The sequence below is a fragment of the Etheostoma spectabile genome, chromosome 16 (genome assembly GCF_008692095.1).
Source record: "Etheostoma spectabile isolate EspeVRDwgs_2016 chromosome 16, UIUC_Espe_1.0, whole genome shotgun sequence".
NCBI classification, from domain to species: domain Eukaryota; kingdom Metazoa; phylum Chordata; class Actinopteri; order Perciformes; family Percidae; genus Etheostoma; species Etheostoma spectabile.
This window is the reverse complement of record NC_045748.1, coordinates 25,175,185-25,189,628: the sequence shown is the minus strand read 5'-3', so window position 1 is coordinate 25,189,628 and position 14,444 is coordinate 25,175,185. Positions and strand designations below refer to the sequence as shown.

Sequence of the window (14,444 nt, the reverse complement as noted above, 5' to 3'; positions counted from 1 at the left end):
TTTTTTCTCTCTATGTTTTTAACTCTCTTACTTTTTGTCCCTTTTTTCAAAAAGATTTAAAATTTTTGGAATGCATAGTCAATAAACTTCATTAATAGAAAATTATACCTAATGTCTGAGTCAGAAAAGCAGAAATTAAGAATTATTTAGACTAAAATTAAAGGAATGGATAACTCAAAAATTAATGAAAGTAGAGATTTGTACTTGGCAAAGAGCGTTTTGTGGAATCAATCATTATTATCGTTATTTTGGGTAGTTAAAAAGAACATAGCTATAGAAAAATGGGTAAATTTGACCGAGGACAACATGAGGGTTAAAGGACAAATCCGGCGCAAAATGAACCTAGGGGTAGGCTCATAGACTGTATATTTATTAATATTAACGGTTTATGGGTAGGCTACATGGGTACCCAGTCGACCGTTCCCTGGGATTTGTTTCCATGCTGATCCAACGTGACCACCGGTGGGACTGCTGAGGACAGAGGACACTCGGAGTACACACGGAGGTACACTGGCAACCCAACCACGCTGAAGATCTTTTCTTTCCTGGAAATCACCTTGAATTCTAAGATCATAATGAAACTCCTTCTTTATATGAACCATATTCAATGACTCGTCCTTAGACTCTGACATAAAACATATTTTCTCTTAATGTTTCCTCTTCTTCCTTCCTTACTCAATTCAGAATGATTTGACTAAATGATGTAGCCTAAAGCTCATAATCAACACAGTTTAAAATTATGACTGAGCTACAGTACATAGACACAATTTACAGGGGGTGGGGGGGTGGTTTACAATATTCTTCCCTTTTTTTCTCTTGACATTTTTGTCTCTACTTTTTGATTTTTTTTCCCTTAATCCATGCAGACATGTCCCCCCCCCCCCCCCCCCCCCCCCCCCCCCCCCCCCATGCTGAGCCCAAAGTTACACCCTAGCTTGAGTACTACGTGGTTACGCTCCCAGCCCACAGACGCGTTGGGTGGAGTTTGGCACTGGTTGGAGTCTTGAAATGAAACCGAAACAAATTGATTGATAATCCTGTAAAACATTTAATGAGCAACATAAAACAGAAGATGATCAGTACAACCAATAAACATACACAGTTTATTTTTTCCCAAATTCTTTTCCAGCAACAATCAGCACAAAGTCTTCCAAACTCAAACAACTGAACTTTTGAACACTATATTTCTGTTTGACGTCCTATAACTCTGCCACATGGAGAAATAAAAAAAAACTTAGTTAAACACATACGTAAACATCTGAAGAATTAAGAGTACAAAATGATGTCATTAAGATTGTCTATGGATCTTTTAGACCTTTGCCACAAATGCAGTGTAACTGTAAATGACATTTTTCTTTTCTTAAAAACAGAAACCACCTGATGACTGACAGCTTCTTTAAGTTTGAGTCCCTTTCTGAAACGGGCCAATCCATGTTCAGTCAGTGTGGCTCCGGGGCTTCTAACAGACTCAGGACTTTATTAAACTGAAAAGATGACATTTACAGTTAGACGTCACCGTTTGTGACCAGGTAGGATATCTGCCACCTACTATGCATTCCACTTCTGGTCTTCAGTCGGACATTCCCAGCTGACAGAGTGCAATAACACGCCCATGTCCGACTTTACGCTTCACTAAAACTTCCTTTGTCCGAGTTAAAATGCTCCTTCCCCAACAAGCTCTACATGTACTGGATGTTTGGAGGAGGCTCGGGCCGGTTACCGGTTTCAAGGTATACTGCGGATTGAAAAAGTTTCCGAACTACTCAAATGTTCCGTCGTACTAATCCTGCGGTTTGAGCAGTTTTATATGAGTGGTCACGGACAGAAAGTGCAGTTTAGAAATCCCTTCACATGCCAGTGTGTTTCAAAATCAAATACACTGTGTTCAGTGGGGGGAAAAAAAAGTTGTTTTTTGTTACCCAGACCTTTTAAAATAATACATTTCAAACATGTATTTGCAATACCGCAATACCGTGAAACCGGGATATGTTTGCTGAAGGTTATCATACCGTCAGCATCGTCTACCGGCCCAGAGTTGGTTACCTTGGAAACTTGAAGGGCTGTTGCATTTTAACCTATAGACAGTTGGATTTTTCCAAATTCTCCGATATATTTGGAAGGCAGCACTCACTCGAGAACAGTAGTAAGACATCCATTTGCTCTTTTTTTTCTTCTTCTTTTGATAGTTCCTCTTAGCATGCATTCAGCTGGGGTCCATAGAAGCACCTTTATATAATGTAACATAGCACCATTTTTTCATATAGTTTTCCTGTTATACTGGGACCCAACCATTGGCATGCATACACTCTAAAAACGTAGTTTTCTTGGTTACCATTTCTAAAACGTAGCATCGTTTCGAACATTACAAGGCAAGTAATGAATATTCATACAGTACTTTAACATGTAGAAGATGAACTAATACAGTACACATTAAAGAAAGTGCTAGAGTATAAAACCTCCTTGTTTTTTAAGTCGTACTCTACAGGACTAATAGGACACACCAATGCATTACATTACATGTAATTAAATATACACCTTTTCACATTTCCATTATTCACTTCAGTTTTTTTTTAGTTTTTTTTTAAATGATTACCAAACAGCTACATCTCCACATTTCCCACTTGGTGAACAGAAGGCAAAACTAAACAGCAAACCAGAACGTCTTCTTCAGTGTGCATACATTCACATCACACACGTACACACACACACTTTGTCCAGGTGAATCCCACCTCGGCACTTTGATCCGTTTTTATCTTGGCTGTGACTGTGCCATCCAAACGTTACAGGAATACGTGTAAGTGGACTTTTGTATAATTCCCGTATTTGCTATAACAAAGCACACGGATTCAAATAAGCAAAGGTACAGTCAAATGGTAACGGTGTTTTAAGGCGTCAGGGTTGGACACGTTGGGTCTGTGTTTACAGCCCAGTCCTCCCATCACAGTCCAACATCCTGGAGCCCTTCAGCTGTAGCTCTCTGCTGGCCGTCCACTCAAAACCAATGACTCACGAGACAGGAAGGAGCACACTAGCAGCGTGGGTGTATGCCATTTCTCACTTCAAAGTAACAACCCCAGAATCTGGTCTCTACAAGTCAAACCTTCAGCTACTGTTTGTACTCTCCTGAGCGCGGTGAAGAGCAGCCGTGGTCAACCTCTGGCTGAACGCGCTGCTTGCACGATGTGCTTTTCTACTCATGACGGTGTCATCTGAATGTCATCGGTCCCTCCCTCAGCGCACTAGAACCTCTCAAATCAAGGCCGTGTCATGGGGCTAAAAGTTCCAGAAAGCCAGTGGACATTGCCATATGCGTTTCTTTTTTTATGTGTAAAAGAAGAGAAATAGGAGCTCATAGGGCTGCTCTGACAAAACTTTGTTAAATGTACAATGTTAAATTCAGTTCAGCTTAAACACGTTGACCCTGGTTCTCCACTGACCTTCCACCATTGGAATCATGGTTCAAAATCAGCACCATCTTTCTATCACCAATTGCAGGTAAATGAATGCAAGTGGCTGGTAAATTTGCATCACTCACCAGCCAAAAAAACAACCAACCAAGGTCATCTATTGAGTGGCTGGTCAAATTTCAGCCTTCTCTAGCCGTTTGGCTGGTGGACGAAAGAAGATCCTGATTGGATTCCAATGTCCCGGGTAAGTCAGGCTGACCACAGCTGCTGTTCTCTGTCACTGAGGAAGATACTCATTTACATTTCAAATTGCACACTCTGAATTATAGATGGCTGTCAGTGTCTCTGGCTTTTACAGGTCCAACATTTCTCAGCTATTTGACTAGGAAGTTTCATGGAAAGAACCATGTGATGTCACAATTGAGAAACTGATGATCCAGAACCTGAAAAACCTGAAAGTGAGTGCAGCTGAAATGTTGCTAACAATCGCACAGGGAATTCTTTCTCTTTCAGTCGGCGCGGTTGATTGCAAACAGCTTTTGTGCGACTTTATTCCCCATGTTGTCTCTTCTATGTGACGCACGCTGGAAGAACGCACACGCCACGACGTCACGCTCAACGATGCTCCGGCGTCACACACACGGCAGCGTTGTCTGGCTGCTGTAGCTAAAAGGCAATCTTTAATGCCGGGAAGTTTCCAATTTCCTTTTTCTAATCATGTGTTATCTTAGTGTTTGTCTTCTGGGCCGGAGGGCTGAAATCACTTCATTCTGGTGGCGTGCTTTAGAAACAGCTCAGCAGCAATATAAACGGATAGACTTGTTAGTAAGGGAAACACATAACATATAGGAATATATTAAATACCAACTTTTTATTATGCAAATTAGAGACTAAAATGTTATCTTTATAGCTAGCTATCTATTTATTTATACATTTCATTATTTAGATTTTGGACGAAGAAAAGTGGGGGTTAATTTGTTCTTCTTTTAAGTCGGGGTCATTCATTTTACACAAATAATAAAAGTCTCACTCAGCTTTCTCATGAATCGTTTTAGCGCTGCAGTCCGACAAAACTTGCCAACAAGATCTCTCTGACGAGGCTTCCACCCCCGACATCCAGCACACCCTGCCGGTTCCACAGGAAGAGACCGGAGACCAGCCAGGGTCTTCTTCCTTCTATCCTGAATTCATTCCTCTTGGTCTCATGAAATGTTGTGAAATGAGCACAAAGTCATGGCAAGAAACTACAAAATCTGCTAACACCAGAAAGTTTTACAGAGGAGCGTTACTTTGATAGTGGGATACTTCCTTGGTAGCAAAAATTAAGAAGTAATCCATGAAAAAAATAATGTTTCCTTTTTATGACGGTCCGATCTCCTGTTTGTGCTCGGGCTGCCAGCTTAAAGTTTTAATAAAAAAGTTCAAAACAAACCAGATGGAACACCTAATTCATTCATATGTATACAATGTAACCCGCCTGCAGTGTTGTAGTTAAGACCACCTAAACCAAGACCATCACCAACAGGGGTCGAGACAGAGACTTGGAGGGGTTGAGACAGAGACTTGGAGGGGTCGAGACAGAGACTTGGAGGGGTCGAGACAGAGACTTGGAGGGGTCGAGACAAAGACTTGGAGGGGTTGGACAGAGACTTGGAGGGGTCGAGACAGAGACTTGGAGGGGTCGAGACAGAGACTTGGAGGGGTTGAGACAGACTTGGAGGGGTCGAGACAGAGACTTGGAGGGGTCGAGACAGAGACTTGGAGGGGTCGAGACAGAGACTTGGAGGGGTCGAGACAGAGACTTGGAGGGGTCGAGGCAGAGACTTGGAGGGGTCGAGACAGAGACTTGGAGGGGTTGAGACAGAGACTTTGAGGGGTTGCATGTTAGGAAGTTTTACATTCAATACAGTAATACACAAGCAATTTAGTGATATCCCTGCAGTTGTGGTCTGGACCGGTCTTGAAATACGATCCTTTTATTTGAGACCGAGTGAAATTGCAGTCAATTCTGAGACTTTCAAAAAGCGGTCTTGAGACCAAGACCGGTCTGGAGTACTAAAACACTGCCCGCGTGATCTATTGTTAATCCACACTGAAGAAAAAATGTTGGCCTACTAAGTTTTGGTGCCATCTTTGGTGTAAAATTCAAAAAGATTGCTCACTCAAAAAAGCTGGACAGCAGGACAGGGATCAGATGGACAGGGATCAGATGGACAGGGCATTTACCAGATGGATCCTGCTGCAGTGATCGGCCTGTTGAGCTAATGAACTGGGAATTTCAGGCAGATAATTACACATTACACACACAACATACAGTATTCCAATGTTTCTAATAAATTTCAAATAGTAACAGTCGGAAGACGTCCAGTCATGCATCAGTAATCTTACTATTGCTCATGTCCACTGAACAAAATCTGCCTTCCAGATTTTGTGCTCATTTCACAAAAAAAATCAATGACAATGATTATTTAACATGTGGTGCTTGCATTAATATGCACAAGGTGTTTATCTCCAGACTGTCAGAACCGGACTCCGACCGTGATGGAGTTGTGTGTGACTGCAGCCCGTCAGATTCTAGAAGCAGGGATCCATGATTGTCACTTCACACCCAAGGCCTGGATAGAGATGGTCCCTTCACGTCAGCTGATTCGAAAGCAGCGGAACAAAAGTGCAGCTTTTATTTAAAGTGCGTTTAGGAATGCTATTTGGAATACAAAAGACAGGTGACATTATTCCTTTCCAGGAACTCACATCCCACTTTCAGGAGAGTAAATATCATGTCTTTATCTTAATGTCGTGGCTGAGGCAAGATTTCATCTTTGAGAAAAAGTGCCGCTCGAGCCAAATCCACTGGATATCAACGCAGAATCAAATCAATAGAAAGAATTTAATATATATATTCTAATTCCACATCATATTTTTTTAAATAAATTGTGCTTTGAATTATACTTCCTACACTGCTATATATATTTATATATATATATATATATTTTGCCATTCATATGAAAATAAAACAACTCACAGAATCATCAAGGTTCATGCCCTACACCAGACAGTACAGCAAACACACCACAGCCAACTAGTCCTGTGCTTTTCACGCACCTAAAGGCATCACAAGAATCGCCTGCCACCAGTACAACACTGATTTTTCTTAACTTTTTTTGCATTCCCCCCCCCATCCTACACCAATACCAGTCATTACATTACATCTCAACTCCATTACACTGAGAGGAGACAGCAGTCAGAGGTCCTCTAAGACAAAGGGCCCGACTCAGACACTTTCACGTTCCAGATGCTACAGTTCAGTAAAAAGGACAAACATTATGATGGGCGAGAATAGATGAAGCTTCTTTGTTACATTTTACACTGCCTTTCAATAATTAGCCGCTTTATTTCATTTCTTATACTGTATGAATAAGTACAAGAAGACGTGATGTCCTCTATCAGGACTCGTCCCAGCCAGATACAACGCCGTCTCTTCACTCAGTTTAAACCGTGGCTGTGTCGCTCGGCTGATTCTACCTGACGACACATTCTCAGTCCCATCGCGTCAAAAAGCGACGCTTGGTCCGGTGACTTTGGCGTCGGTTATTGACGCAAAAAGTTTCCGTCGGCGTCATATTTAGTCACGCTTTGTCGGGACTCTTGGCCTCACTAGGATTCTCTGGGGGGGGGGGGCGTTTAACTGACATGTAGCACAACCAAAGGAGACAGGTGGATTAGGAAACAGATGGTGGGGGGGGGGGGTACAAAATGACATTTCAGTGACACGCGGGACAGGAACGGGACATAAACCCCGGTCCTCGCCCCCCCAACCGGCCTCCTTACGCACATTTTCGGTCTTCCGTACTACTTTTTTTTATTTTTAGGGAATTTTTTTTATTGTTTGGAGTCATTTTTTTAAAGAGAAAAACAGCATGGATTTCTGTCAAATGGTCCAATATGACATGGTTTTAATGAATTTTGACCCTTATGAAATCTACAGGGCATCTATGATATTTTTGGGGCATTTGATAGGTTAGAAGAAAAAAATATTTCTGATATTAAAAAAACTTAGGTCTAGGGAACACAGGTCTAATTTGACCCGTGAACAACACAAGGGTTAAATGGCCAAGTACTGACTCCGGGGTCGGGAATGAGCAGCTGTAGTTGGACACTTAGTCCCAGACTAGACTAGTCCCAGTCTGAATCGGGCTCTTTGTCTCTTATAGTATACACGGAGCCTCTATGTACAGCCCACTGCCATCCAAGCAGCACTTGATGGACCGTTAGGGACTCAAAAGAACACATGGGTAAGACATGGACACTCTAAGACAACTTCATCCCCTCCTTATATGACAACACTTGAGTTCGTTTACAATGCACGCTAATATCCCACTATTATTCCGATAATAGACAATATTCAGAATTCCACGTAAACATGCATATTCTGTTTGGACATTCTCCGAGTACAGCTTTCTCCAATTAAGATGATATGCCGGTATTATTTGGGTTTTAGAAGCATTCTTTGGACATGTAGACAGCGCATTCAGTATCAATCTGGGTTATTACCTCAGTTTACGGCCTCTTGCCTGTTTACGGCTTACGGTCACCTCTGTGCGTTGCTATGGTTACTGTACACAAACCAACCAGTCAACAGTTTGCACGGCCACAAACACAGCTACTTTGAAACATTGTAGGACTTGGATATGAACAGGGTTTTTCAAGACGATGGATGAAGGAAAGAGGGAGGCTGTGTTTGCACGGGCCAACACGTCCACCACTGGGGGAAAAGTTAGAAAAAAAATCAGGATGGGGAAAAAAATGGGAATATTGGTGGAATTTTCACTTTCATAAGACACGGAAACAGCTTAGTTAGTACTGTCTTTTTCGGAATAAGGGCAAAACCCGATATATTATGTGCATGTAAATGGCCCATTCTATTCTACCACTCATTTCTACCCAAGCTACCAATTCAACATCAGGGTTTCTACCTTCACCTATCTCTTTATGCCACATGACGCACATCGCTTGTTCAAGTGTTTGAGATTCAAAGCAAGAAACAAATCAAACATTAGTATCTGCACGTGACACAAAGCTTAAAAGGAAACGTGGACTATAAGTGCCTGTGTTGGGTAGAATCAGAAAAGGAGATGTATCGCACTAGCTAAGAAATGTGTGGACTCATTGTTGTCCCCTTATCGAACTTGGTCAACGGGTTGGGTACATTGCCACTGACAAGAAGCCACACACACACACACACACACACACACACACACACACACACACACACACGTGTGTGTGTGTGTGTGTGTATGGCAACACACACCATCTGTATGATGCGTCTCAACACCTGTATTCTTCTTCTATTTGAGCCCATACTGTTAGTGATGTAGCCGGTGTGTGTTGCACTTAATCACTGCATAATAAATAATATGCTATACTGAACATATATGAAGTTAATGTATTGTGGGCTATACAAGTTGTTGTTTTTTGGTGGTACTTTCTGTGATGGGGCTGTGGTGGACAGCTGTCCTGCACATTCGCCCAACATGAAACTGATTACAGCCCGGCGTTGGGGACTAAATATTAAGAATGGTTTAGCAGGCATAACACTAGCGTCACCTTTCCATGTCACTTATTAGAAATAAACAATGCTGTAAATTACAGCACCTTCTTCAAGTTACAAGGGGATGGGGGGGGGGTGTAAAATTCTGCTCAGGGCCACCAAATAGGCCTGGGGTTGCCCCTGTCTAAGTGCCTAGAGTGCATTAAATAGCACTGAGAAATGAAGACATTAGAACAGTCGATATTATTTCCCAGATACAGACATTTGGGCTGAATACATGACTCCTTGGCAGGTTGAGATGTGGAGTTTAACAGCCCTTTGAGCCATAAAGTTAACGCGGGACACTGCATCTAGTGTAGTACGGGCTACTGTAGGGACACATATGAGGGGGACTGTCATACTGTCACGTCTGGACATTTCCTAGAACACATGCAAAACGGACACGGACACAGCCTACTGCCAAGGTCAGTCCTCCTGGTCCTCGCTGTCCTGCCGTGCGTCTGTCCTCTTCTCTTTGTGACAGGAGAAAATCCGCCGCATCTCCTCCTCGTACCTGATGAAGTTCTCCCCGAAGCGAGCCCAGGCTTTCAGGGGCACGGTGATGGTGTTCCTGTACGGCTGGCGCACCTCGCTAATTTTTAAAAAGACACCGTAGCGGTTGGACCCGACGTCGAAGTAAAACCTCTTGTTGTCCACCCGGAAGGACGCAGCCTCGGGAAGCTCGGGGTTGTCGTCCTGGTTCCTGGACCCGGTTCGGCCGCGGTCGTCGCTCTCTTCGTCGCCGTAGTCTTCGATAAGCTGCGACAGCGCGTCCCGGAACTCGATGAGCCCCTGGGCGGGCAGCACTATGGTCTGCTCGATGCCCTGGCCGTAGTAGCCTATGGTGCCGTGTCCTTTGCTGACAGTCTGCCGTATGCGGAGGAACCGGCCCCGCTGGTTCTCCTTCAGGTCTAGGAAGTACTTCCTGTTGTCTCTCTCGATAAACTCGCTCTTGAGGACGCGGTGGGCATGGTCGTCGGACACCGCGGAGCCGTCTGGAGACAGCCCCGCGTGCGGCTCCTGTGCTCTCCGGCGGGAGTCGCGCGCGCGGCCCTGGCCGTTGCTGCTGCTGTGCTCCTCGAGCTGCGGAGGCGCGAGGCCCCCCCGCAGTCCAATCCGGGCGTAATAATCGATGAAGTCTCCCAGGCAGTAGCGGAGCGCGGGGGCCATCGACATAGACAGCGTCAGCTTGCTCTTCCTGATGTTGTCGTGCCGGCCTCTTCCGATCCACACCTCGGCTATTTTTAGGAAGCGTCCGCGGATACTCTGCTTCACATCCAGGTAGAAGCGTTTCTTCTGGATGTCGACGCGTTTGGAGGCCAACTCCTGGATGTCACTGCCCTGCTGCTGCTGCTGCTGGGATCCGGTCTGGACATATTGCTGAGGATATGTGGGTCTCGGTAAAGAATCTGATGCAATCTTACCCCTGCCTCTCTCCATCCCTCTGCAACATCCATCAGCCATCATGATTTATATTCCGCCACTAGACAACACAGGACAAAGCGATCCCCCCCATCCCACTGGTGCGACTAATTGACGAATAAAGCGGGCTCATTCATCAGCTGGGCTGGCGCTACAAACAAGTTAGCGAGACGCCTCGAATGACCTAAAAATGGCAGCTTGGAGTCACCAGCTGATCGACTTTACTGTGTCCCGAATAAAAGGTCAAGCTCGCCTATTTAGCCCTTTCCTCTGCAAACTTCCATCACCCCACTTGCCTTAAAGCTAGCCCTTTTACCGAGGGAGGCGGCCAACCTGAAATGGGAGAAGGAAGGAGTCCAATACTACATGAACCCGATGAACCCATTCACCCCCTCCCCGTCCTGAGAATACCTCAGTTAAAGAGACACGTGGTCCACAGCGGCGGTGGGAGCTGTAGTTCTCACTGCTCTCACACACACACACACACACACACACACACACACACACACACACACACACACACACACACCAGCTGCATCGACATCAACCGCAGCAGGGTGCACCAGGGTGAATTGAGGGGGATAGGGACAGTTAAAGTCGCTAGTGCTAAACCCACCAGACTCCATTTAAAAAAGCAATACTTTAGCTCGTATAGAGCCATGATATTTTCACATGTAAATCGGTGAGCTATGTGTTTATTTGAACCCAAACTAGAGTTGTGATGGATGGAAAAGTGGAAAGATGACCGAAAACGGCTTTTCGTAGTTTTAATTTGTTTCTGTCGACTTTGAATGAAATATGTTTTACTATGCTAAAATTACTTTTGTTTTGTTGTATTTTTTACATGGAGTCTGGTGGGTTTAGCGAACGTAATTTCGCTGATTTTTTATATTCATAAAGGCTCTAATTGGTTGTTTGTTTTCATTGTATATTCTATTTGAGAAGGGCTATTTTTTATGCTTTTTATCTCATGCTGTTGTCTGTAGTGACTGTACTTGTATCAACGTGGCCGGTTAGCTCAGTTGGTTAGAGCGTGGTGCTAATAACGCCAAGGTCGCGGGTTCGATACCCGTACTGGCCAAATTTATTTGGGGTGGCAGCATAGATGTCTATATTTATTCAATATCTTTATATACTTATTAAATTAATTCGCAGTCATTTGCAACTTGATAAGGGTACAAAGTTAAGAAGGCGTACCAAATCACAATGAGGTTCTTGAAGACAAGTAACCCTAGATTCAGATGAAATAGTTTGTTGTGCTTAGTCTCATAATTATAACTCAGCTAACAATTCACAGGGCTGACACTAACGGTTCTTTTCATCCAGATTGTTTTCTGGATTAATATATACGAGTTGATTGGTCTCTAAAATGTCAGAAAATGGTGAGAAAGAACCAAGATGACATCCTCACGTCTTGTTTTGTCCCCAACTCAAAGATATTGACTTTACTGTCACATAGGAGAGAACTAAAAAATATTCACATTTAATAAGCTTACATCAGAGAAGTTTGGTTTATTGTTGAAAGAATATGACTCAAACAGTTGGCGATTTACAACTAATTGATTCATCTTGGCAGCTCTACATGATAGGTAGCCTGTTTAAAATGTAATAATAAATGCCTAATAGTTCGGCATTAATTAAGACTTAGTGGATCATAACTGAGATATTACTGAATTCTCATACTACTACATAAGCCTGAAGTACTTTACTGACATTTCCATTAATAAACCTAGAAGAACTTTGAATTCTACAAATTAAACATTTTCATTGCATTTAGCATATTCAGCATGTAATTTCAAATCTTTACAAACCCTGTACTGGCACAAACTGCACGCCAAGTCAACTTGAGGAGATAGTAATCATTAGATAATATACCAGAAATAATACATTTAACGGGTAACTAACGGGTTTGTCTTTGTCGCTACAGTAGTGTCTCTGTGCTTGGTGTGTGTCCTAATGTGTGTCCATGCACTTTGACCTGTCTCCTGGACATGCTACCTGTATCTGTTCCTCTCATGCCATCGACCCTCCGCTGTCCTCATCTGGAACTCTGGTTGTGTCATTTGACTTGTCTTTGCTCATGTGTTCTAGTGGTTCTTGTGTGTTGTGTATCTTATCTGATGTTTGTAATGTGCCAAGGGACTGCAGATGAAAATTAGCCTGCATGGCTAAATCTGGCACATTTACATGGTTAATGTGCGTTGTCCCTTTATAAATAAAGACATCTAACAATCTATCTGACTTAGTATCTGTTAAAGGTGCACTATGAGTTCCTGCATGGTGACCTCTGCTAGTGGATCAAGGAGAGACGTCATCCATTTGAGACAAAAATGAAATCACGCTGAAACCATGCAGGAACTCATAGTGCACCTTTAGGTTAGTCAAAATGTTAAATGAAAATAAAAAAATCATCCATTTTTATTTTTCTTCCTGGTGGGAAAATCCTCCCATATCCTTTTGTCAGATAATTACACAAGTCTTAATCACAATAATGCCAGTTGACAACACATTAGTTAAAACGTTTATTTCATATTGATAATGATCAGTATATACATCGTTCCAACACCGTGAAACCTTTAACCTTAGCCGGCAGGTAAGGAAACGCTCGATCTCTCCAACAGTTCCCATTGAAAAACAAGTCACACAACATCAGGTCCGCAATTCTCTTTCATATAACACGCCACTTGCTGTATCCAGTGGATGTTTCATACTATGAAGATGTTATAGTATAAAACACTTGAAAAAAAAAAACCTTGCAGGCAAGCAGATTTTTTCATTGAGGTGTAATTTCTGTAGATTCTGCCCAGAGCTCTGCAGTCAGAGACATTAGGCCATAGGTCAGACTCCCAATAACCACAGAGGGATTGATGACATTGTCAAAGCACTTCCCAAGAACTACTCCAAGCTGTGTGCATCAAGCTGCTGTTGGTGGACGGCAGGGCTGGGGACCCAAGTCAATCCAAACTGCCTCTCGAAATATCGAGTATTGAAAAAAACGTAATACATGTCTTTGTCAGTGACTGCGCCGAGTAAAGAAGCCCAGCGGTTTAATATCACGTTTGAACCTCGTGAGGTGAGAAGAACTGACGAGCTAATGCTTGCTCTGACAGGCTGTGGTGACAGAGAACTGTGGGTATTGTAGGAACAGTGGGACCACGGCTCACTGTAACGGGAAAACATTTTACTTCTATAAATGAAATTAACATAAAATGATAGACAAATACAAACTGTACCTCACTCAGATATGCATAGGAATTCTCCATTTCCTTTTTTTTTTTTACTTTCAAAAGGCAGGTAAAGATACCTTTCATCATGTACATGTAAGTGTGAACTTCTTTAACTTGATAACATTCATGTGCAGTGTATATACTTAAACTAAAAAACATAAGTCTATGTCCATTAAAAGACAATGCCCGGGTAACAAACTGTGACGTCCCTGCTGAGGTACAGTCCCTCCACCGGAGGGCGCTACAGCAAGAGACTGCTCCAACAAATCCAAGGCTACATTTTCACAGCTAACGTTTCGGCCTCAAAACAAATCCATTGCTACGGTCACGCCTCGCGTCCACAATACCAAGGCGTAGAAGAGCCCCTAAAACGGAGAAATTTGGAAACACTGCTGCCCCCGTTTTGGTTTGCAAACTCGTGGGTTGTGTGGACGGAGATGGATACAGTCCTAAAACGGCGTCTGAAAATAAAAACGTAGCGGCGTAGATGTAGCCACAGACTCCCAGTGTCCTGCCGTAGCACCCATCCATCTTGAAACTATGGTCCACACGTACACATACATGTGACATTTACTCTACATACATGTGTTGAGTTTGTTCTGGGGCATTGTTTGGCCACAACAATGTGGATGTGTCAGTTATTCCCCATGTGAGTGCAAAGCTAGCAAACTACAGCTATGAGCTGCAATTCCCATTGCAACGGTCTTCTTTACTGCTTCAAAGACTTGAAATTAACATTTGACATTAAAGGCCCTGTACACCCATACAGCTATTAATGTGGCTGATTGGAACCTGGGGGGG

General features: G+C 43.2%; 1 protein-coding gene and 1 non-coding gene across 2 annotated transcripts; one reads left to right on the top strand and one right to left on the bottom strand.

Moving 5' to 3' along the window:
• Positions 1 to 1,035: 1,035 nt before the first annotated feature.
• purg (purine-rich element binding protein G) lies at positions 1,036 to 10,904 on the bottom strand. Its single transcript, XM_032540224.1, has one exon. It carries the CDS (start codon positions 10,459 to 10,461, stop codon positions 9,421 to 9,423), a length of 1,041 nt encoding a protein of 346 aa, XP_032396115.1. The 5' UTR covers positions 10,462 to 10,904; the 3' UTR covers positions 1,036 to 9,420.
• A 519-nt stretch (positions 10,905 to 11,423) lies between these two features.
• Positions 11,424 to 11,497, top strand: trnai-aau (transfer RNA isoleucine (anticodon AAU)). The gene has a single exon. It is a non-coding gene; the product is annotated as a tRNA-Ile (tRNA).
• The last annotated feature ends 2,947 nt before the right edge of the window (positions 11,498 to 14,444 follow it).